Below are 26163 nucleotides of genomic sequence, written 5' to 3' on the forward strand. Positions count from 1 at the left end.
TCATTCTATCTCACTGACTTTAACCAAAGATATATGTGATGTTTTATCTCTTCTTCATTTTAATAATGAACATATAAAACAAATATAATTCTTTGGTTTTACTTTGCTTTATAATTAATCACAAGTAAACTGACCCTTCTTAGAAGATGTATGTGAAAATCTGAATTCTCCCAGATTACCTTTGTATAAATTTGGGTATGTGTTTCATCCTATGAGTATTGCTGAAACAGGGTTAGTTGATGGGATACACTTTAAAACTTAGGACTCTATGAAATTTATGTGCCATAATTTTTCAGTAAGACCAATAGCATCTTACTAATACCATCACACTATTAACCTATTCTTCCAAAAGAAAATGAAAGTATAGAGGTTATATATCCTGCCCATCCATAACAAAGAAGTACTAGTGATTTAAACTGAGAATAGTAATAGTAAATTGACCCCAGATATGTCTAATACTTAAATGGCTGCTCTTCTCCTAAAATTTTATTATCCACAGGAAATAGCCCCAAAGGAAGAAGAAGTGTGGAGAAGTTGGAACTCAAGTATGTGGGGAAGCAGTACCCTGTGACTGTAAAGGGATTGTGGGATCTGACCATTCCAGGATTTCGTTGGGTTTCGGCATTTGCATCTCAAGGTTGAAAGCTTTATTTCTGTGGGCTTAAGGTAGGGTTCATCTCAGAGACAAATGTGAGCATGAATGAGATAGAGCTAAGAAGAAGTCAAGAATCACAGGCTGGATCAGCATGGAGATGTGGGAGCCTGACAATTTCAGTAATTATTCATGTGCCTTGGACGTTCTCAGCACATCTGATTTGGGGCATGATGAAGCAAATACTGGGTACAGAAGCAAATACACTGCATACATCTGCTGTTCCCCAATCAACTCTACAAGTTTGAGGCATCCTTAATGCAGCAAATTCATCCCATGGTGTTCCCTGCTGGCCCCACCTCTGCTCCCGGGGACCTCTCAGGCACATTCCAGACCTAGGCTGAGAATTCTCTATCCTGTACAAAAGTCATCTCTCATTCTACTCTTCATAATGTACTGGCTATTAAATATATTAGTATGATTATGTTTAGAATATGATTATTATGAAATATATTATGTGATATCTTTACCATCAGGAAACATTCACCTCAAAAGAAACACCTATTCTTGGGCTGGGGATTTAGCTCAGTGGTTCCGCCGCCTGCTTCGCAAGCTCAAGGACCCGAGTTCGATCCCCAGTACCAAAAAAAAAAAAAAAGGAAAGAAAGACCTATTCTTTTTATCTATGGGGATCTAAAGCAACAACGTGCATCGTGCATATCTTGGAAATTTACTTTGGATCTTTATTTCAACATAATGGTTGTATGCAAGTAAATATAATGATTTAGGGCAAAAGAAACCAAAAAGTTCTACAAAGAGTGTTATAATTATTCATACCACAGGTATATCTTAGAATGGGAGTTATTCTGTCAATTAATCAACAAGCTAATCTCTCAAAAGACAGATACTTGATTTTAACAGCAAATTCTATAGGCATGGGGAAACATTGCTTAACAAGTAGAAGGACTCAGTTATGGCTAAAAAATAGATAAAGGGAAAAATATAGACAAATATCACACTTTTAGAAGCAACAGGAAATATTATGATCTTATAGAATAGATTAGAAAAATCTCAGTATTTGTCAGTTATGGAAACAAACTGCTATGTCATTAAACAGAAATATATATGTTTATATTCATACATATATATATTTTTTATTTTTGCTGTGCACAATCATTTTCTTTATTGCTTTATTATTTTACCTCTATACAGAAGTCTATCAATAGACTATTGCAATAACCTGTTCCAATATCCCCAAATGCATGAAAATAAAGACTTTCACTTGGGTTATATTACAACCACAGCAAAGTCCTACAAAATATGTCTTTTTTATATTCCATCCTCAGAACACATGTGGACTATCAAATGATATACTAGCACCTGTTTGAAGTTTGCAATGATAATAGTAAAAGTCAAAGTATGCTTAATGTTATGGCTTGTGTCTAAATGTCCCCCCAAAGCCTCATGCGGTCCTAAGTAGGGCTTTACAGAGGTGGCTGGAACTAGTGCATGATGCCTAGATCAAGGGTGTGTGATTATAAATTAATCCACTGATTGGTTTGCCATAGTTTTGGGTCTAGATAATGGAAAGAGCCACCCTGGGTGTGAGTGTTACCCACCCTAAGGGCATGTAGTCTGGATAGAATAATAAGGAACAGAAAGAGAATCTTTCTCTCTCTCTCTCTCTCTCTCTCTCTCTCTCTCTCTCTCTCTCTCTCTCTCTCTCTCCTCTCTTTCCTTCTCCCTCTCCCTCTCTCTCACGCTTTGCCACTTTTCTTCTTGCTGCCTTCTGTTTTGCTGCCCTCTGCCCATCATAAATTGTTTTTGCTCTGCGATGCCCCTCTGCCATGCCACCCTGCCTTGGAGCCAGCCAACTATAAACTGAAATCTCTACAAATTGTGAGCTATATAAACTTTTCCTCTGTTAACTATAGGTGTCAGGTATTTTGTCTCAGCAAGGAGAAAAGTAACTAAGACACTTAACTTTAAGTAGCCCATTAAAATTCAAACAATATTGAAACTTCAACAATGGAAAATTATATAGTACCTGCCTTTCATCTTCAGAGAATACATTAAAGACCCCAGTGAATGCTTGAAATCTCCAATAATACTGAATCCCATGCACACTGTGCTTTTTTCTACATATATAAATATATAGAGAGAGAAGTTTAACTCAGAAATTAGGCACAAAAGGAATTGACAATAATTATTAATGAAACACAACAGTTGTAACAATGCACTGCAATAAGCTATGCAAATATGCTCTCTCTCAATATTTTATTGCATTGTCCCACCCTTTTTTCTTTTGTGATTACATGAGATGATACAATGTCTGCATGAGAAGATGAAGTGAGTCAAAAGACATAGGCATTATGAAATAGCATTAGGCTACTACCCAAGGGTGACTTATACACAAGTACTGCCATACCCTGACAGGTAATCTGATAACCAAGATGACTTCTAAGTGACTCATGGGCAGGTACTGAATATGATGTCGATACACTGGCCAAACAAATGATTCATGTCACAGGTGGGACAACATGAAACTTCATCATGCAACTCACAAAGTTGTGCAAGTTAAAATTTATGAATTATGCAGTTCTAAAACTTTCCATTTGATATCTTAAAGCATGCTGACTGAAACTTTGAAAAGTAAAACTATGGGTAAATTAGAACTATAATATAAAGGCAAAGACATATTTGTTTCCATTATATTGCCAGGACTGGCAGTGATTGTTTTTTGTTTGCGTTGTTTAGAATATTGGATTTTACTTCTCTGAGCCATAAAATCTTTCAAGTTCAAATTAATGTGCATTTTTCCAGTGCAAAAGAAGTAAATTATTTGTTCATAAAATTATTTAAGTTAAACACTCCTCTGGAGTGTTATTTAATGAAAAAGAAGCCATTTACTTAGTGGCACATATACTAGTTTCCTACAGCTGCTATAACAAAGTATCAGAAATTGGGCAGTTTAAAAGAACAGAGAATTATTCTCTCACAGCTCCAGAGGCTAGGTGTTGAAATCCAGGTGCTGGTCATTCTCTCAGTGGGCTTAAGAGACAAGTCCTTTCTTGCCTCCTCTCAGCAGCTGGTAGTTGCTGTCAAACCTTGGCATGTTTTGGTTTACAGCTGCATTTCTCTGATTTCTACTTCCATCTTCATATTCCCTTCTCTCTGTCTCTGTGGCTCTCAAAATGTCACTTTTTATAAAGATACCAGTCATTGGTCTTAAGGTCATCCTTATCTGTTATAACCTCACTTCACTTGATTGCATCACATATGACCCTAAATCTAGATGAGGTCACATCCATGGGTCTCAGGATAGGATTTAAATGTATCCTTTTTGAGGATATGGTTCAACCCACAATAGCACTCATGGAAATATCAAATTAGTATAAATTAGTATAACTCAAAAATGTAAGTTTTTCTTGCTCTCTGTTGATTGAAATGGAATCATTCTTTCAAACAGTAGCCTTTTCCTGCTTCCCTTCCCCTAGTCCAGAGGGCCTATCATTTTATCAGGGTAATTCCTGGCACTTCCTATCCACAGTTGTCAAACAAATGGGTTGTTTTTCCTACCCTATCTGTCCATCCTTTGCCAATTTTCCTGACCTCAGGAAAGAAGTTACTCCCTACTGGGATAGTGAGACCTTTAGTTGTTGGTTTAGATTATTAAACATGACCTAGTGACTTGGCTGGACACCTTTCCATTCCAAAATACTACAAGGAATGTTTCAATACTAAAAGTAATATATAGCCTTTAATAATAAATCACTCAAAATCTGATATTCCTTTATGAGCACTTCGTGTAATTAATAGGAAAAAAAGAAAAACTAAATAAAAAAGAAAAATGTAATCAAGTAGGTTGACAACCAGGAAAAGATAATTAAAATGATCCTGTTTTGTTTCTCAGTTTCATTAACATGCAAATGAGATTCATGAAGTTTGATATTGTGTTTCAGCAAGAGCCACAGAAACAAATTAAGAATGAAAATGAGTCCCACTGATGGAGACTCTTGATGAGTACATAAATTAATGAAAAATACGATTGGATCCAATTAATAAAATATATTTTTTCTGATTTATTGGACCTTGACAAACGAAATAAAGACACATAAATAAATTTTGATTTTTTTTTGGTGGGCCACATTCTATAAAAGCTATCATAAATCACATGAAGCAGTGGTGACTGTTAAACTTTGCTTTATTTTAAAGAAGAATACAGAATGCAGACTTCACTCTCAGATCATGGCTGTGATACTAGCATGCCTGTTGGGAGAGCCATGGCCACAGAATCTGGAGTAGCCCTAAGGGGACTAAGGAAGTTCACCTGCCTGGTCCTTCAGGGACTCCGAACTGGAGATAGAAAAACACTGTTCTATGTGACCAACAATTGCCACTACAAGACACTTAATAGGAACACAAACACATTCAAGTGTCGTCATGTCTCCCATTTGATATCTTCACACCCACAAGCAAAAATAAGTGTGTATATCAAATAATATGAGATAAAATTTCAAAATAAACAAACTTAAGATCATGTAAAAATGTTATACAAACATCTGTATTGCAATTATAAGTGTATTTTATATTATGTATAACGTGTACCAGATGGCAAGACATAACACACGCTCTCTCTCTCTCTCTCCTTGTTACATTCAAAGTTAAACATGCTTAAACATTAAGCAACAGAACCAAGGTAACATCAAGGACAAATTTAATGGAAAGGCTAACTAACTTGGCATGAAAGAAAGAGGTACTAGATGAGAGAAATGTGTGCTTAATAATACGTGATTCTGGCATCTATTTTTATGGCTGTTACAAATATTCTCTATGTTAGTATCACCAAGCCTCTTTCCTTCAATGTCTGCGCAGATGATTTTTACCTTAGCATGTTATGAAAAGTGATTACTATAATACTCTGCTACTAAAAACACAATGTTTTGAAGCTCTCTCTTATTTCTACAGCAAGTGGTATTTAATTATCCCTCTTTTCTTTTAAACATATTCAAGATGTCAAACCCAACCTAACTAAGAGATAGTAAACAATATAAACTGAGAATTCCTAAAGGAATATGAAAGCTTTATGAAGTTTCTATTCCTCAACAGCAAAGAAAATCATGTCAACCACATTGAGAATTAAACAAACTGAGGGATTATTATTTTAAACAATTAGCATCTTTTAAAATTACATCTCATAAACTTCTTTAACTTGAAATAGAAAGCCAATTAAGTTTTCATCAATATTATATCAATAATGATTGCACACTAATGTAAAAAATGTATTTTATTAGATGCATAAAAGGCTTCCCAGATTGAAGGAAATCAGTTCTTTGGATGTTGAAATGATTATATTAGATTTTCAAATAAGAGATGTCCCTTTGCTAGTCCAGAATGGAGGCTAGATGTCATGTATATCTCACAAGTTTCAACCATTGTTTTATTTAATAATGTACTTGTTTTTACAATATATCCTTTACAATGATTTTTATTGCAACAGAATGGAAAATTAATGAGATTTACCATCAACCAAACAGACGAAAAAGACAGACTCACCATCTCTTCTATTCAGCCTGGCAAAGCCAGGACCGTGACTGCTGGAGAGCTCAGAAGAACTGCTGAAGGACGCCTGAGGCAAAGCGGATACAAGAGGATCATCACAGTCATCTGCCAGGGAAATGGCACATTTGGGTTAGTACAGCACTGCCAGCTCTTTTGGAATCAACAGAAGCAAAAAATAAACAAATAAAGTATCAAAAACTAGGATCTAGGCTCTCTAGGATACTCTACAGATGGTCTAGTAAGTTCAGTAAGAAATAAAACTTACAGACAGGAAGATATGGAGATAGAGAATAAAAATGACATAGAAGTTACAAAATTATATCTTATGATGCAAACTGTTTATTTAAACAAGTCACAAAAATCATCATAAATGAAAAGATGTATATACATAAATTTAAATATATTATCATTAAGAATCTAAGATTTCTGAAAGATGTAAAATAAAAATTCACAAAATGTATAAAGTACATAAAACATACATGAAACATGAATGTGAAAAGATGACAGTTTATAAAAATATATGGAAGTTTGAAGAACATACACAAGAAACATCAAAGTCATATAAGAAGCATATGAATCAGTATAAAATCAGTTTTCCAAATAAAAACATAAACCACCTTAATCCAGTTAAGAAACAGACTAAAAAAAATGGTACAAGGCTGGACCAGAGACTTCACGGCACAGAACTTAATTATAAGTTGATACTGAAACTTAGTAAAAGGAAATGTAAATCAGGACTACAATTGGATACTATTTTTCAGATAGTCAATTAGCAAAATGTAAGAAGTCAATCGAGAGAATGGGTCCAGTGAAACTCTAACACATTGCTTGTTGGAGCATAAACACAAGTGACTACTTACAAAAAACAATTTGTAATTAGCTTATACATTTGAACTTTTGCATAGCCCAGGTTCCACCAGTTTTGTTGAGAAATAGGTCCTTCTGGACAGGACCTGTCCATTGTGAACCAAGGACTCAAGGAGCTTTGATTTCTTACCCACAGGTGTTGTACCTCAACTACTATTTTATGTGTGTGTGCATGTGTGAATGTGTGTGGGCATTTCTGCATCTCCAGTAAAAAGAAAAAAGTTGCAAAGCACTGAGTTTCAAAAGCCAGCATTTCTGCATCCAGAGATATGTACAACTTTGCTAATAAAAAAAAATTTCATTAACCACCCATAACCCAATGGCCAAACATCAGATAAATAAATCATACTACTGTTAACAGTAAAATAATATACAGCAGTAAAAAGGAACTAAAGCAATACTAAACAAAAAGGTTGGATCTTAGGAACAAAATTTCTGGTGAAAATAACTGAGTTATAGAAGACCATATAATATATGTGAATACTTTTGAGAATCTTAAAAAGCAAAGCTAAGTAATATGTTACTTGGAAACATGACTTTAAAAAAGCTATCTTAAGAAAAATATGAAAATCAAAATTGAGGACTGTGTTTACTTTTAGAGGAAGGCAAAATGAAGGTAAGAGGAGAGTATATAGATTCATGAGATGGAATTGGTAATGCTTTAATTTTTAGTATAGATGGACTACTCAATTTTGTATTCGATTATGATGCTTCACATGTATATATATACAAACATACACAAACAAAAGTATACATCAATATGTATATAAAGTTATATAGTAAAGTATATATATTTTATATCTATCCTTTTGTCAAATATATTGTTTTTAATAAAGTACAAGGAGAGGGGAAGTATAATAATTAATTTCATGTTTACCATATATCCATATACAATTTATTTAGCTAATTCTACATAATCTATATAATCATTTTATATAACCTTTAAAGTACTTGTCCTAAGATGTTACAATTTTTACTCCAATCAGAAAAAATATTCTCATATTTAATTTAGCATATATTGGTAAGTAAAAATCATATAGGATTATTGTCCCAAATGTTTTAACTGATGGTAAGCAATTTAACATTTTAAATTAATCCAAAAACTACCTAGATTCACCCGAGATTTTATGAAGCTCCATCTGCCTGAACATAATTTGTTCTTGAATGCCTTTCATAAGAAGTTGCCTAAATAGTATTTTGTTTTTAAGATTGTCTTATTGTTTAGAGTCCACTTTTTCTTCTTTTGTACCTTAAATTCTTTAGCTAACTTTTTAAAAAGACAGTTTCTGCATGTCTATTGATTGGCTTAAGTACTAACACAAGCCAATCTACTTGTAATTCAAGTATTAAGGAGTATATACATAAAAAGACATTCAATCCATAGAGTGTTGAAAAGAATTCTGATTATACCCAATTAGACAAGCAACAGCAAAAATCTGTTTATATATTGTGAAAACTGTGTGTATGTTACACACACAAATGAGTGTATTCCACATGCATGGGAAAGTACATGTATGTGTTGTGCATGTTCACTAGAACAGCAGTGAATTTTGGATCTTTACCAATATGCAGGTGTGTGATGAAAAAGGGTATTTAACTGAATTTCACAATCAATTATGCAGATTCCAATCGATATTTTGAATGTAAAATGCCTCTCTGGTGCAATCAGTCTAGAGGGCATATATTTATTGCCCATTTGTTTTTGCCAACTATAAACTGAGAATCAATACTGTTCCACTTTTAGCTTTAAAAGAATGGAATTAAAATGAGAGAAGGGGTACTTTTTCCACTTGATGGGAGAGGGACATGTAGTGTGAGAAATGGATCATAGAAAGGCAGTTAGGGGACTTCTGATGTTTGGTAAAGCTCCAGTTGGCCTTGATGATTACATGGCATTATTCTTTACTATGAGCTTATATTCTTCCATGTGTTTCTTTAGCAATAAAACAGCTTAGTGCTCATGTAATTGTTAATTACTAACACATGATTAGTGAGCGCTTTGTACTAAAAATTTATAATCATGTCACTTGTGCTAATTAATCTTGACCTCTCCTCACTGAGTAACTAATATTATTATCTTATAGATGAGGTCATTTTGGCATAGAACTTGCATCCTTTGCTTATCTCACTCTGGAAGAACCATGATATTTACAAACCAAGTTGAGGTCCAGAATCTAGAATGTAAGAACACTATGACTATAATTATCATCCCTCAGGTCTGGGGAGTAAGAGTTTCATCAGACACTATAATAACATGAATTAAACCTCTCTCAAGGACTGAGTACTCTATTTCCAGGTTCCAGTTCCAAGTTATCCAATCTGAGGAAGATATTTCTGCTCAGAGAGATCCCTCACCCCTGACATTTAACAATACCTAGAGACACATTGGTCACCACTACTAGGGGCAGGGTACCACCAGCTTCTAGTACCTTGAAGACAGAGATGCCACTAAACATCCTACAATGCACAGAACAGCCCTCTATAATGAATATTTACCTGGTCCCAAATGTCAATAGTGATGAGGTTGAGAAACACTATTCTAGACTCTGGTAAAAGCAACCCAAAAACTAGTCTTCTGCTAGTGATCTCTCAGCTAGAATTCCTCAGCTTCCTCTTACATTTCAGTAACTGTTAGTTTGAATTTACAGCTTTTCACATGCAAATAAAAATTCTTCAGAGTAATGAGCTTTTGAAATCTGAAATACTGTAATGTGCTATTTTAACTCAAGACTAATTGCATTTTTAAAATTAGGTACCAGATCATAAATTAGGTACCCTGTCCCTTTACCACTGGACCACAGAAAGCATTCATGGTCAAAAGAAGCACAGGGGGCAGGAAGGCTGCATTAGCTGGTGAAATGTAATAATAATATAGTCGCCAAACATTTTGTAGAAGCTTGTGCAATTCAAAATGGTAGCAGAGCACATTGGGTTAATTGTTGTTTTCTCTTAATAGAGAAAGGGATGAACAACACTCATTACTCTATGCTTTTCCAAAATTATATTACATTATTTGACTTTTTCACAGTCAAATTAGAATTTCCACTTAACCTTGGAAATAATAAAACTATAACTTTTAGTCTTTTTGGTTTAAAAAAAAATTCTGATTACACTAGAGAGTTTTAATGAATTCTGTTAGACTATTCGTATTAGGGAGAAAAATTACCTAACTTCAGGTATACACATAACACACATACACACAAAGATACACAAGTCCATGGCTTTCAGGTCAATAACTCAAAAAGTCACTACTTAGTCTTGACATAAGTGAAAAACTTAACTATTGTCATTAAAAAGACAGGGATAAATTAGATCTCTGGCAAGTTGTATGTACAAAAACACTCAATAGCCTCTTACAAATAAAGACACAAACTATATTGAAAGTATTTTAATATAGCTCAATAAAAAGTAATTTAATTTCACTTTACAAAAGGTTTTAATGAATAATTCTCATAAGTAAGTAAAAGCTGTTCAGTTTTTAATAAAAGTAATTTAATTTTCATAAGCGGTGTGTAATATTACCTACACCAAGATAATAGGTGGATATTATTGGGTACTTGCTTTTCAATGCACTACATCTATTAACTCATTTTGTCCTGACAAATAACCTACGCTATTTGCTACTATTTATTCCTGGGAAAACCGAGGAAGAAGGGACACAGTATGTTTAATAACTTACCCATGGACACATTACTGTAGGAAAAACAACATTAGAACCCAGGCCATACAGTACCAGATCTTCTATTTAGAGCCAATGCATTGCTGAAATAAGTATTTGGTAACCTAAATTATATTTGACCAAATGGTAGGGTTGATTTTTCAGGAACAGTCAGCTTAGCTGTCCCTGAATAACCACCATCTCTGTTAATTTGAGATCCTGTCAAATCAATTGCATGTCTGCTAATGAATCATAGTTCTCAATGAATATGCATTAGATGATAGGAGAGGAGAGGAAGGGAAGATATTTAAAATCTTCTAAAATTCTCATACACCAGAGGCAGGGTGGGACCTTTGACAGTGAGATTTGGAAACACCAAAATTTCATTACTTTCAGAAAAGTTTTATTTAGATCCAGTCCAAATATCATGAAGCAACAGAGTTAGTACTAAAGAATGGCTTTCCTTTCACAAAATCTATTTCCTTGAACAAAATGTTTAGTCCAGATTATATTATTGAAAATTTCACCTAAATGAAATTTGAAATCATCAACTAATTTAAAAGATAAAGTATGGAATTATCTTAACATGTACTATCAAAATATATTACATATAAGGCAAGGGTTGTTCCAGAAATTTAGACAATGACATTGTTCTCTGCCATAAGCCTGGTCTGAGTTAGTTCTACATATTGTTCAGGCTTAATTTCATGATTACAGGTGGAATCCTGTCTCCTGACCTGGCATGACACAGGACCCAGTGCCTGGCAAATCTCTGTTTGCTGCAAAATGACAGATGAATACACAGATGCCTAATGATGAGCTGTAGAAAAACAGAAGCTATAGCAACAAGCCCAAAAAGCCAGCCTAGTATTTACAGTCAGCCAAAAACTAACTCCTCCATTAGTTGGCCCCAAACAGCCAAGAATTGGCTGATAACTTAGAGTTTCCCTAATTTTTGTCTCTGTTTCCTATTAAGGAGTAGCTACAGAGAAAGTCTAATATATCCTTCTAACCAGTCACACAGGACACACCACTTCTACTTAGCTTGTCTACAACCTTCCCATGCCAACAGCCTCCAATCAGGATACGCCTGAATCCTTCCCTCTTTCACCTTCTAGGAAGCATTCCTCTCCTCTGCCTGCAAACAAGTCTCTGACAAAAAAAAACCAAGTAAAGGTAGCTAACTCCCTTGCTGGAGCAAATTCTGAATAAATAGCCCCTGCTCATTCTCATTTGGGTGGTCTGCATTTATTCCCACACCACTGGGCCCTTCCAACTCTGCCATCTCATCCATACAGCTGCAGCCACCCAGGAATCCACTCAGAACCCTACAACAAAGCCCCCAAAGACCATTCTGGGGACACATCAAAGACGCAGGTATATTTGAAATGCAATCAATCTCCTGATTTAAAAATACACATTATGAATCAGCTCCAGGTAGTCTTAGGCATGGAATCTTCACCTTCAGAAGCTCACCCTGGCTGCACAGCAAAAACACACAAGGGGAGAATTTAAATTTCCCATGCCACATCCCACAGCCAGGACCATGCTAGCCTGGGAAATGCTAAAATAGACTTGCAAATTAATCCCTGTCCAGTGGAAAGTTTCATTCCATTCCTTTCACACGTCTTTACACTTCTCATTCTCTTTCATGGGGTTGTTTGAGGACTAATATCACACTGCACTCCTCTCTCCCCATGAAGCCATGTGGACTGATAGGGTATGGAGGCAGCTGTCACGCCATGACATTTTGGTGAGAAAAAAAGAAAAACAGTATGTATTGGGGGAAGTGGTGTTGCAAATGGGCTTGAGTAAAATATAATTTTTCATAAGAGCATGTAATAAAATATGAGCGTATCCTGGCTTTATCACTCAAACTCTCATCATTACCTGAAATAACATGTCAATTCAATTAAATACCACTGAGGGAAAACTAGTATGAATTCCTTAGCTTCTCTGAGTCTAAATTTGACTTTGACATGAAAATTAACATTCACTTGAGGATACTAGTTTTAGAGATACTAAGATAAACAGAAGCTTCTAACTCTGTCAATCAGTAGCTTAAATCTAAAAATTAACATATTTCTGCAATTTGAAACAAGTAAATATTTATCAGTGTTATTTCCTAGAACTAAGCTAAAGACAGGGATGATCTTCAAGTAATTCATTTAGGCAGCAGTTTATTCACTTCTATGCATTTTGTCCCATATAACCATGGGTGGATTGTGTACATAATTGTTAACACTGATTATCATGGGGTAAGCTTTCATTTGGACATAAACACTGGCTTACATGCTCCAAGTTGTAGCTTTACTTTAAATAGCTTCTCCAATTAATCTTCACAAATTAATAGATTAATGGGAAGGCAGTTAACTTTTAATGACAGCACAGCCAGAGGCTGATGGATTTTAGTTTTAATAGCAACTATTTAAATTCCAGATATTAACACAAAGAGGCCTACAAAATCCACCAAAGAAAGCCAACCAAAAGTAAAAGGGTAAAAGAAATAATTTTTCAAATGTCAAGAGAGCTTCAGTGCTCTAGGAATCTGTACACATTACAGATTTTTATTAACAGATCATTTGGCCACATGAAGAACCATGTCATCTAATTGATATCAGGAAATGAAAAGAACATAAATGTGGCTTTTCCTTAGTTTGGAAATATGTATTAAAGATAGATCCTCATGCAAATTAATGGATAAAAAGTTAATTTTCTGAAACATTACAACTTTTGCCCACAATGATTACATCAATTTCCTCACTCCTTGATTAGATTTATTCATTTGATAGGTGAACAAAATTGTATCTGCTATGTTTTTGTATTGTTGCTTTGGTTAATGTGGTCAAGCAACATTTCTTCCATACGTCGTCATCCATTCTCAATTTTTTTCAGACTGTTATTATACTCTATTTTTCCACTTTAGAAACATAATTTAAATTAATGAAAATATGTTATATATTGTTGGCCAGAAATATTCATTTTAAATACTTTCTCTGGTGTCACCCTCATGCTTAGTTTTGTTTATGCTTGTTTATTATTCAATAAAGTGATTCTGTTACTGCTGCTGGGCTGTGGGCATGTGCTTATCAACTGTAATCAAGCATTTGTCTCTTTGTAAGTAAACTATTTCAGTAGAAATGGCATAGAAATAGTATGCATTCATTTTAAAAAATCATGGGCTTGGATTCACAGAGCATTGTCTTCAAATTTTTGCTCAGGTGCCTCCAGGGGTCTGATACATAAGCTTCCAACTTTATGTGCCTCTACCTACTACTTAGATAAAAAATGTTCCCTCCATAATAGGACTTTGAGAACTTCCTGATATAAAATATGGAAGCTCTTAAACACAGAGTAGGTACTCAAAATAATTCATCTCCTTTCTTCTACTTCCCAATACTAGTGAGTAAAGAAAAATGTGTTATTTTAAGGGGTTATTAATATGTTTGTCTTTAATGCACCACCTTGGAAATTAGTGTGATAAGTGAATTTAGAACATTTGTGGAAATGAAATATTCATATCAAGTATTATACCAGCCATGGGAAAAATGAAAACAATCTTGATTTGTGCCCTCTGACATCACATGCTCACATCCTTTGACTTAAGCACCACTTACTCTTTCTACATTAATGCTTTTGTGTTTTACCATAATCATTCCAATTAGACACTTCACAGTTTCAGTGTATGGAATCCCATCAATGTTTTATTTAATTACCTTAGGATTTTGTTTGCTTGCTCATTTTCTTAGAGATCAGAAGGGTTAGGAAAAAATGTATTCTGTAGTGAACCTTTTGTTATATAGAGGATCTTAAGAGCCTACTCTTTATGTGTATTGGGAAAATGTAAAAGAAAAGATAGATCCTCTGAAAGAAGAGAGAAATTGATGAACTACTTCCAAATGAAAGTCTTTAACCTCATGAAGAATGGTGAGTCTTGTCTGATTGCCAGTTCTGGACACCACCATTCATTCTCTGCTGCTAAGCTGTGTAAACTCACTTTCAAAGGTAACGTCTGTCCCAGCTCTGAATAATTAGTAAAAATACTCAAATGAGCCTTGATCTCAAGAACCTTCAATATTTATTTTAAAATGGGCAATGAAAATTTAAAGACTAGGCACTCAGAGTAGGAAAAACAATGAAATAAACATAAGGAAAGCACAAGGAAGGAATTAGTGAAAATGAAAGCTACTCAAATAGAAAGCACAATCACAATAAAAGAAATAAATCTAAGATCTGGCTCTTTAGGGGGGAAAAAAGGACAATCAACTATACAAACACACCCAACTATCTAGTCTAATGAAGAAAGTTCAAACGTATATAATGAAAATTAAACAAGGAAATCACAGAGCAAAAATAGAGCATCTTTCTTTTCCTTTTCTTTTTAGTAGGTTTGTATGAAAACTCTTGAGGAAGGGGCTTCTGGGCCACCGGGCAGCCCACTGCTCCCGGCCCAGAGGTAGGGGCTTCTGAGTCACCGTTCCACTGATCCTGGTCCAGAGGAAGGGGCTTCCTGGCCACCATCCCTCCCACCATTCCTGGCCCAGAGGAAAGGGCTTTTGAGCCACTGTCTGTCCTGCTGCTCCTGGCTCAGAGAAAAGGGCTTCCAGGCCACCATGCCTCCTACCTCTCCCAGCCCCTATCCCAACTCTCTCAGCTCAGAGGAGGTGAGCCACGTGGGCCCCAACAGTACCCCCACTGCCCCCTCAGTGGAAATGAGAAGACACATAAATAAGTCTCAAAGCCAGACTTCCAGATCACCTACAGCAACCCCAAAGGGAAATGAGATGGAAAACTTTGACACTCAAACACCTGGACCCACTGAACTAGCAACAAAAGGGGATCTGGAAAAAAATGAAATCAGAAATAATTTCTCAGATAACGGGAGAGATTGAACTCCTAGTGCAAGACATGACTAATAAATCTAGAGAGCAGCTGAGGAACATGATGGAATCCCAACATAGGAAACAAATGGAATCCATAAAACAGATGCAAATAGATTTCCAGGACATGAAAAACTCCATTGAACGTCTACACAGCAGAATGAGCCAATGTGAGGACAGAATTTCAGATATAGAAGATAAGATTGCAATTAATGAGGAGGAAAAGAAAATTGCTTCAAAATTCTAAGGGAACATGAGAAATCAATCCAGCAGCTGCTAGATGATGAAAAAAAGAATAACGTAAGACTGATTGGAGTCAAAGAAGAAACAGAAGAGAGTGCAGACAACATAAAAAAAACTGTTCACAGAAGTAATGTCAGAAAACTTCCCAAGCAGAGGAAAAGAACTTGACATACAGATAAGTGAGGCATATAGGACTCCAAATAGCCTTGATAAAAAAAAATCTACACATAGGCGTATAATTGTTAAGATTCCAGAAACTCAACAAAAGAACAAAGTTCTCCAAGCAGTTACAGAAAAGAAACAAATCACATACAAAGGAAAGCCCATCAGAATCACAGCAGACTTCTCAACACAAACCATCAAGGCAAGAAGAGCTTGGAGTGACATATTCCAAGCCCTAAAAGAAAACAGCTTCCAACCCAGATTGATGGACCCTGCAAAACTATCTTTCAAAATTGATGGAGAAAGAAGATACTTTCATGACAAAGAGCCCCTTAGGAACTTCATGAATACCAAACAAGCACTCCAAAAAATTCTACCCAATATCCTAGGAACAGACACTGAGGATCACAACCCCAGGAAGCAAAGCAGAATGAACACATCTGGCATGACAAGAAATTAAATGTAAAGGGGGAGAACCCAACAAAAAGAAAAAGTCATAGCAAGGATAAGTCAATATGTTTTAGTTATAACCATCAAGGTTAATGGTCTCAATTCACCAATCAAAAGAAATAGACTGGCAGAATGGGTCAAGAAGCAAAAGCCAACAATATGCTGCATTCAGGAAACATACTTTATTCAAAAGGAAACTCATAGAATGAAAGTTAAAGGGTAGAAAACAATACTCCAGGTGATGGGAACCCAAAAAAAAGCAGGAGTGGCCATCCTCTTGGCAGATCAAGTAGACTTCAAACCAACACTGATTAAGAGAGAAAAAGAAGGACACTACTTCCTTGAAAAGGGAACAATCCAAGAGGAAGAGATGACAATCATAAATATCTATGCACCAAACACTAGTGCACCCAACTATATAAAACAAATACTAACGCACATGAAAAGTCATATATGCACTAATACGATTGTAGTGGGGGACCTCAACACCCCACTGTCACAAATAGATCAACTAGACAAAAAATAAGTAATGAAATACTAGAACTCAATTGAACTGTTGAATAAATGAAATTAACAGATGTTTACAGAGTCTTCCACCCCACAAAATCAGAATACACATTCTTCTCAGCTGCATGTGGGTCATTCTCTAAAAGAGACCACATACTCGGACATAGAACATGTTTAAGTAAGTGCAAAGGAATTGAAGTTATCCCCTGTATATTATCAGACCATAGTGTGATGAAATTGGAGATCCATAGCAAAAGAAACTCAAAAAATTTCATAAACATGTGGAAAATGAACAACACACTTCTGAATAACCAATGGGTCACAGAGGAAATTAAAGAAGAAATCAGACAGTTCCTGCAATTAAATGACAATGACAATACAACATATTGGAATCTATGGGACACAATGAAAGCAGTCTTACAAGGGAAATTCATGGCAGTGAATACGCATATTAGGAAAACAGAACGAGCCCAATTAAACAACCTGATGCTGAACCTCAAGCTTCTAGAAAAAGAAGAGCAGGACAACCCCAGATCTCATACAAGGGAGGAAATTATAAAGATCAGAGGAGAAATCAATGCAATGGAGACTAAGAGAATAATACAAAAAATCAATGAAGCCAAGAGTTGGTCCTTTGAAAGAATCAACAAAATTGACAAACCTTTAGCCAACCTTGTCAGAAAAAGGAAAGAAAAGGCCCAAATCCACGCAATTAGGAATGAAAAGGGTGAAATTACAACAGACCCAGCAGAAATCCAGAGCATCATCAATACCTGTTTCCAGAACCTATATGCCAATAAGATGGAAAACACAGAAGAAATGGACAGATTCCTAGATACATATGAATTACCAAAGTTGAACGAAGAAGACCTAAAAATTCTGAACAACCCAATATCAACCAATGAAATTGAAAATGTAATTAAAAACTTATCAACTAAGAAAAGCCTGGGCCCTGATGGCTTCACTGCTGAATTCTACAAGACATTTAGAGAGGAACTGCTGCCACTACTGTTTAAACTCTTCAATGAAATGGAAAGGGAAGCAATACTCCCAAATTCATTCCCCAAAGCAGAGAAAGACCCAACCAAAAGGGAGAACTATAGGCCAGTCTCACTAATGAACATAGATGCAAAAATCCTTAATAAGATAATGGCAAACAGAAGCCAGAAGATCATCAAGAAGCTCATACACCCTGACCAAGTGGGATTCATCCCAGGGATGCAGGGATGGTTCAAAATATGCAAATCAATCAATGTAATACACTATATCAATAGAGCCAAGGACAAAAACAACATGATTATCTCCATAGAGGCAGAAAAAGCATTTGACAAAATCCAACATGCATTTATGATAAAAACCCTACAAAAAATTGGAATAGATGGTCTCTACCTCAAACTGATAGAAGCCATCTATGAAAAACCAGCAGCCAATATCATACGAAATGGTCAAAAACTGAAATCCTTCACACTAAAATCAGGAACAAGACAAGGATGTCCACTATCACCACTCTTGTTCAATATAGTTTTGGAAACATTAGCCACAGCAATTAGACAAGAGAAAGAAATAAAAGGAGTAAAGATAGGAAATGCAGAAGTCAAATTGTCATTATTTGCAGAGGACATGATACTCTATATAGAAGACCCCAAGAACTCCACCAAAAGTCTTCTAGACTTAATAACCAAATTCAGTCAAGTAGCTGATTACAAGGTCAACACACAAAAATCAATAGCTTTCTTCTACACAAATGACAGACTCGCTGAGAGAGAAACAGGGCAAATTATTCCTTTCACAATAGCATCCAGAAAACTGAAATACCTAGGAATCAACCTAACAAAAGAAATCAAAGACCTCTTCTCTGAAAACTATGGCACTCTGAGAAGAGAGATTGAAGATGATATCAGAAAATAGAAAGTCATCCCCTGCTCCTGGGTAGGAAGGATTAATAGAGTGAAAATGGCCATACTTCTAAAACTGCTATATAGATTCAATGCAATTTCAATTGATATCCCAGCAGCATATTTCATGAACCTTGAGAAAACAATCCAAAAATTCATTTGGAACCAGAAGAGATGCAGAATAGCAAAAGCAATTCTAGGTAACAGAGATATGGCAGGGGGTATCACAATCCCCAACTTGCAACTATACTACAAAGCTACTGTGATAAAAACAGCATGGCATTGGCAAAGAAACAGACCTGAGGACCAGTGGAACAGATTAGAAGATGTAGAAACAATGCCAAACACACTCAGCCATCTCATCTTCAATAAAGGAGCCAAATACCCTCACTGGAGGAAAGATAGCCTCTTTAATAAACAGTGCTGGAAAAATTGGGCTTCAACTTGCCAAAGATTAAAACTAGAACTATATCTCTCATCATGCACTAAACTAAAATAGAAATGGATTAAAGATCTAAATATTAAAATAGAAACGCTGAACCAGTTGGAACAGAAGTTAGGTAGAACTCTTGAAGACATCAGTGTAGGAAAAGATTTTATGAACAAACCCTCAGTTGCCTGTGAACTAGCACAAACAATCAACAAGTGGGATCTCTTCTTGTTAAAAAGCTTCCACACAGCAAGAGAAACCACCAGCAGTGTGAAGAGACAACCCACAATGAGGGAAAAAATCTTCACCTGCTCTTCCTCAGACAAAGGTCTACTATCTCAAATCTATAAAGAACTTTAAAAGATCAGACCTCCCAAATTTAAAGACCCAATCCAAAAATGGGCATCTGAAATGAACAGACATTTCTCAGACAAAGAAGTAGAAATAGCAAATAAATACATGAAAAAATGTTCAACATCACTGGTCATTTGAAAGATGCAAATGAAAACAATGCTGAGGTTCCACCTCACTCCAGAAAGAATGGCTGCTATCATGAAATCAACCAATAACAAATGCTGGTGGGGCTGTGGGGAAAGAGGAACCCTGTTCCACTGCTGGTAGGAATGTAGACTGGTGCAAGCACTGTGGAAATCAGTATGGAGATACCTCAAAGAACTAGGACTTGAAGTCCCATTTGACCCCACTATTCCACTGCTGGGGATCTTCCCCAAAGAATTAAAAAAATCATACCACAGTGATATATGTGCACCCATGTTCATACCAGCACAGTTTGTGATAGCTAAAACTTGGAAACAGCCCAAATACCCATCAACTGGAGACTGGATCAAGAAAATGTGTTTTTTTTATAAAATGGAGTACTACTCAGCCATAAAAAATGAGAAATTAGAGACATTTATAGCTAAATGTATGCACATTGAGGTGATACTCTTCAGTGAAATAAATAGGACACACATGTTTAAATACTGAATAGTTTCTCTGGTTTGAGAAACTGAAAGTGTAAATAAAGACTAAAATGTATAATAGATAATGTGAAATAGGAAGAAAAGGGGCAAAGGGGAAGTGGGAGGGGTAGGGGAAAGGAAAGAAGGGAATGGAATTAATATGAGAAAATGGAAAAATAGGAACAAAATCTTTGTAAATAGAGAGGAATGGAGGGGTTGAAGGGAGGGCTGGGCAAGGGTGAAAAATAAGAACCAAGAGAGGTTATGTAAAGGTGCAAACTTCCAATGATGAATATCATTATATTGTATACCTAAAATGTACCAATGATTAGAATGAATAATCGATAAAGCAAAATAGGAGGAAAAGGTCCAAAGGGGTAGAGGTACTGGAAGGGGCAGGGGAAAGGAAAGAAAGGAAAGGAAAAATCATGAGAAATGGAAAAAATGGAAATAAATACTGTAAATAGGGAAGGGTGGAGGGCGTGAAGGGAGGGCTAGGAATGGGGAAAAAATAAGAACCAAGATACATCATGTAAAGGTACAAGTTCCCAATGAGAAATGTAATTGCGCTGTATATCTAAAATATACCAATAAAAGAATTTAAGAAAAAAGAAACTATTGAGTAAATTACTATAGATAATTGTTCACTTTTCACATCTGAGACAGGAGAGGAAGAAAAAAGTAAATGTCTAAAGCATTCATTTACAATTGCTGCAGTAACAAATTGCTGTGTCTTCAAAGAACACAAATTTATTGTCTTATAATCCTAGATGTTGGAAGTCCAGAATCAGTTTAAATGGGCTGAAAGCAAGGTGTCAAGAGGGTAACATTCCTTCTGGAGTCTCTAGGAGTTTCTAGGGGAGAATTCTTCTTCCCTTTCTAGCTTTTAGAGGCAATTTTCCCTTCTTGGCTCCTGCACCACTCTTGTGATGGTTAATCTTGATTAGCTTGAGAAATGTCTTGGAGATTGGTAAAGTATACTCTCTAGTATGTCTGGATGGATCATGGTGCTGTGATCTTGGGGACTATATTGGCCCCTGGCCCTTTCCTCTCTGGCTCTTCTGGAGCTCTCTGCTTCATAGATCCCATGAATTGCGCAGCATTTGTTCACCACACCCTTCTGCCATGATGTTTCTGCCCTAGAACCAGCTGACTATGAACTGAAACCTCTGAAACTGTGAGTCAAAAATAAGCCATTTTCCTCTTTTAGTTGTACATGTCAGGGATTTTGTTCCAGCAAAGCAGACTATTACAATTTTGGTGTTAGATTCTGTTATCACATCTTTGACTCTCTTACTACCTTCTAACGCTTATGGATTCTTGTGATTACATTGGGGCAATCTGGATAACCCAAGATAATCTCCCCATCTCAATATACTTAATTTAATCATACTCGTGAAGTCCCTTTTGCCATATTCAGTAACATAGGCAAAGATCCCAGGGATTAGATGTGGAGATACTTGGGAGGTCATTATTCTGCCTACCCCAGTTACCAAGTTATAGGTGGAGGACAAAGCAATGGATTTTTAAGTAAATTTTGCGGCTCAAAATATCGGCCACTAATTGGGAAAAATGGCTTTGAAGATTATCTAATTAGACACACATATTGCTTTAATAATGAGACTTTGTATTTTGAGTGAGCCACTGGAATTAACAATGGAGTTCACATGTAAAATTATACATTGAGCTAGATAAGACCATATCATTCCCAAAGTACATTAGAAGATTGGTCCTATACTCTCCTCAATGCACAAAGCTTAGAAATGTTCTCTACTTTCTGAGCTCCTTGGCTGCTTCAGCTCAGCCTTAGTGCCTCCTCTCTGCCACCTCTGCTGACCCCCCACCTCTCCCATCCCACTGGAAAATCTATCATTAACTTGAATGAGCCTTTACTAGAGTACCTCACTGGTGATCTGGGTCTCTCACTTGCTTGGTTGGAAATGTCTAAAAAGTTATTATGTTATCTATCACCTTGCATAGAAGCCAGAATTGTGTGTAGCATGGTAATTACCAGTGTAACTTCTGGAGCCATCATCCCTAGGTTGATATCCTGGCTCTTTCAATTACTACCTGATTTTATGCATTTTATTTTAAGTACCTTCCCTCATCTCTAAATAATACTAAGAGTATGATAATACTAAGGTGAGCAGAGACTTCTGAAAATTAAAGGAGTCAGCAAAGAGAGCATGTAGTATCTGAGATATAGTAAGTACTACGTATTTATAATTACTACTTCAAGTGTTTATTATTAATTCAAAAAGTTCAACAGCTGAAACCAAATAAAATTTAGTCACAAAATATGTAAGAAGAAAGGAGAAAGAGAAAGGGGCAGCATTCAACATTCCTAAACATATTGTCTCTCTTCCCTCTAAAATAAAGGGAGGTTTACAGAATTATTCACCAAAAAGAAAGTAAAAATTGTCATTATGATGCATTGTTCATCTATTAGGGAACAATTTTTAGTGTTCCAAAGGGCCATATCTTTCTTTATGCCTCTTGGGCTTTAGCATTGTTGGTTTCTGGAGAATTTTAAATTGCATATAGTACAGAAATAAAGAAGAAAAGTGGAATGAAACTCAGGGAACTCGAGTATCTCTTATTTGGATGCTTCTGATGATGTAGTTAGAATGTTTAGAGCATTCACACTGTGCTGACTACACCACACGTATATGAAGTTACAGCAACCATGTCCTTCTAAGTAATTCCATTAACTGATATTTCCTACCTCAAATTGCCATGTTTTAGAGTTGATTCCTGGAGGGAAAATTGGCTAAGTCTGAATTCAATTCTTATTCTAGTCATATTAGATGATATTTTGACATCACTGAACAAATACTCCATTTTATTACTAAATTATTTCAAGAGTTGTTATTTGTATCTCCAAATCTCACACCTAAAGATAAAGGCTGAAATGCTACCTGGTGATAAGGAATTTTCTGCAGATAAATATGTATTTAATAGGGGAGTCCATAAAGCTATTTTAATAAACAGCTATTTCTCACTAAGGAGGCAAAAATCAAGCCAACTAGAAACAATACGTTTCTCTGAGCAGAAACATATGAGATTAGATGGAAGCTGTTTCCATTTCATTGGCTAAGATTATTGTGTTTGATTCCATAATCAAGCAAGGAACAAGCTTGGCTGGCCTTGGAAGTTCATTTCCACTGTTTTGGCAGCTCAGTTAAAAGTGGGCTGAGCAGGTGCAAGTTAGCTTAACTGCAGAGCAGTTCTGAGCTCTCAAGCCACCCACTTCTAGCAATGCCACGCTCCATACCAAGGAAACACCATTGTTTCAAGGGCACATTGATGCTCCCAACACCTGATCTCCCTAAATATAGTGGTACTGTGCCCCAGACTCCTTCCCGCTAGAAAGATAGCTGAGTGTGTAAGCCCCTCAGTAGGGAGAATTCTAAAACGACCTCTGAGACCCCATCTCTTTCTTGTACACACCTTGTGCAACTGCTTCCCCTTGAAGGCAGACAGAACTTGTGAGTATGTTTAGATATCGCTTCTATAACCATATTTTTGTCTGACAAAATAGGTTGGGAGATGGAATTAATTAATCAAAATCCTTAATTGAGTTAATGTTCAAGTACTGAAAAGTGAGATCATCCTAGATGAGTCTGACATAATAAGTGGAGTCTATCAGAAAGTCTAAAGATCAGAAACACAGTAAGACAGAAAAACTGGAAGCATGCAAGCCATGTTGAGGACAGGGCCATGTGGCAAGACATGGTTCAGTGGCCACTAAGACTTGAAAAAGTCCTCAGTTGATGACAAGTGAAAAACTGAGAGCTTCAGTGGCAAGGAAACGAATTTCGCTAACCAACATGTAAATGTGGAGAGAACCTGACCCTCAGATAAGATGACAGGTGCATTCTTAATCATTTTAGGTCTTTCATTTCTTCTTAAAACTGTTGTAACCCTCGCTGTATCCTTTTTATTTTTTATTTATCTTTTTTTTTTTGGTACCAGGGATCAAACTCGGGTCCTTGCGCTTGCACATCCTCTCTGTATCCTGATAACATCCCTTTGTAACTAAACCAAATACTGGTTACTCATTTGCCTCTAGGTCTTTTCATACCTATGAGTTCCCTATTATTTGCAAACCCCACCCCACCATATTAATTGCTAATGTTTTCTTAGATATATGGACCTACTCTTGAACTTTTAATCATAAATTACTTAAAATAGAAAATAAATGTTTCAATTATTTTGCATATCCCACTCTGACCCACTCTTAGCCCCAAAATAAAATTTTAAAAACATAAATCTTGGAATGTTTGTCATTTGACTTTAAAACTTAAAAGGATTTGTTTAAAACAAACTTGAAGATTTATAATGACATATTACAAGGTCATCATATGTCATTTTGTTTTTCAAGCCATCATGTTTAAAATCTGATAATTCCCATATAAAAGATAAGATTCACCAGTCTCATTCAAAAATTTATTTTGTGTTTTTTAATAAAATGCTCCTACTCTTACTTTACTAGAATTGGAAAGAAGGTTATAAAGTTTTTACTTTGTTCTCATGTCCATCAGTTATTATTTTCAGCTTAATTCCTACAAAATGCTGTTGAATGGATCGAGTATTTGTTTACTTGATGACTCCTCAGGTAGCCCACTATAAAAGACACTCTCTCTTTTTCTTATGGTGATGATTAATCTTGATTGCCAGCTTGATTGGCTCAAGAGATGCCTAGATCAGTGAAGCACACTTCTAGGTGTGTCTAGGTGTGGACTGGGGCATGACCTTGAGGACTATGTATCTATAGATATTTTTCTCCTCTGATGTTCTTCTCTGCTCTGTGCTTCCCGGGTGCCATAGGGTGAGCAGCTTTTCTCCAACATGCATTTCATCCATGCCACTTCTTCCTTGGAGCCAGCCAAGCATGGACTGAAACTGTGAGCCAAAATAAATCCTTCCCCTTTAGAGTTGTGTATGTTGGATATTTTGTCCTAGAAATGGAAAGCTTACTCATACCTGCTGTTGACCAATGACTCAAGTACTTCTCTGACGTATGTCACAATGTCTAATACTTTGCAAATTGACTTCATGTTTAGTAATGAGGGCACTCATAGGATGAATCAATCTGTAGGGGCAGATTAGAGGGACATAGACAAAAACTCAGGGCAAAACCCAGATGACTAATGCTGTAAGATCATCACATACTTATCTGTGGCTGACAACTGTAAAATCATCACATGCTTATCATATACCATGTGCTTGAAAAATGTACCCTACTGCATCCTCATGAAAATGTTATTCACATCTGCTGCATGCTTTAAAAATCCCCAACTGGCCTTGTCCTTCCAGGAAACAAACGCTAAGACCCTGGTTTTCCTAGACCATACCAATCAGTGATATAGTTATTTTTAGAAACCAGCTTAGCACTGTAAGTAGGAAGTAGACCTCAAACTCACTGGGCATCCCCAGAGTAATGCCCCCTATCTTGTAGCACCACTCTGGTGTTAAGATATATTTTCTTCTGCTTCCTCTGCATTTGCTACACTTTAAATAAACTTTCACTTCACACTATATCCCCATTTTTCGCTAAAAGCCTCTCTTCATTCTTTGCTGGAGTGAGGGCAAGGACTTGAAAAGAGGCAGAAAGTCATTATGGGGGATCTCTAACCCCCCCTCCTCAGAGAACACCCTCTGAATGAAAGAGATCCATGCTAGTGAACCAATAATATTTTTAAATGAGCATTCTAGAGAAAAATGCTAATAAGAAAAATAGTTACATGTATGCCTGTTAAGTCCCTGTCAATTAAATCTTTATATCAGTCCTATGAAGAAGATATCTCCATTTCCAAGATGAACATTGAAGTAGGAGAATTTAAATTTCATCCTGAAGGTTTTTATTTTTTTATTTTCTACTCAGCCTCTTTACTTTTGTCCCCTGTCATGCTGCCAGCACCACTTTCCTGCTTTGTTGTCTGAACTTTTAAT

At 36.0% G+C, this 26163-nt stretch overlaps 1 protein-coding gene across 4 annotated transcripts in view; it reads right to left on the reverse strand.

Annotated features, from left to right (window-relative positions):
* Cntnap4 (contactin associated protein family member 4) overlaps positions 1–26163 on the reverse strand; it is a 307565-nt gene that overhangs the window by 259487 nt on the left and 21915 nt on the right. For all 4 annotated transcript variants that reach the window (XM_087204279.1, XM_004842822.3, XM_087204275.1 and 1 more), the window contains exon 2: positions 6149–6259. In XM_087204279.1, coding sequence (XP_087060405.1) covers positions 6149–6259 — 111 coding nt within the window. The remainder of the gene's footprint in view (positions 1–6148; positions 6260–26163) is intronic.

This window comes from Heterocephalus glaber, unplaced genomic scaffold (assembly GCF_053883595.1).
Source record: "Heterocephalus glaber isolate CG9 unplaced genomic scaffold, H.glaber_assembly_v1.0 deba00000071, whole genome shotgun sequence".
NCBI lineage: Eukaryota > Metazoa > Chordata > Mammalia > Rodentia > Bathyergidae > Heterocephalus > Heterocephalus glaber.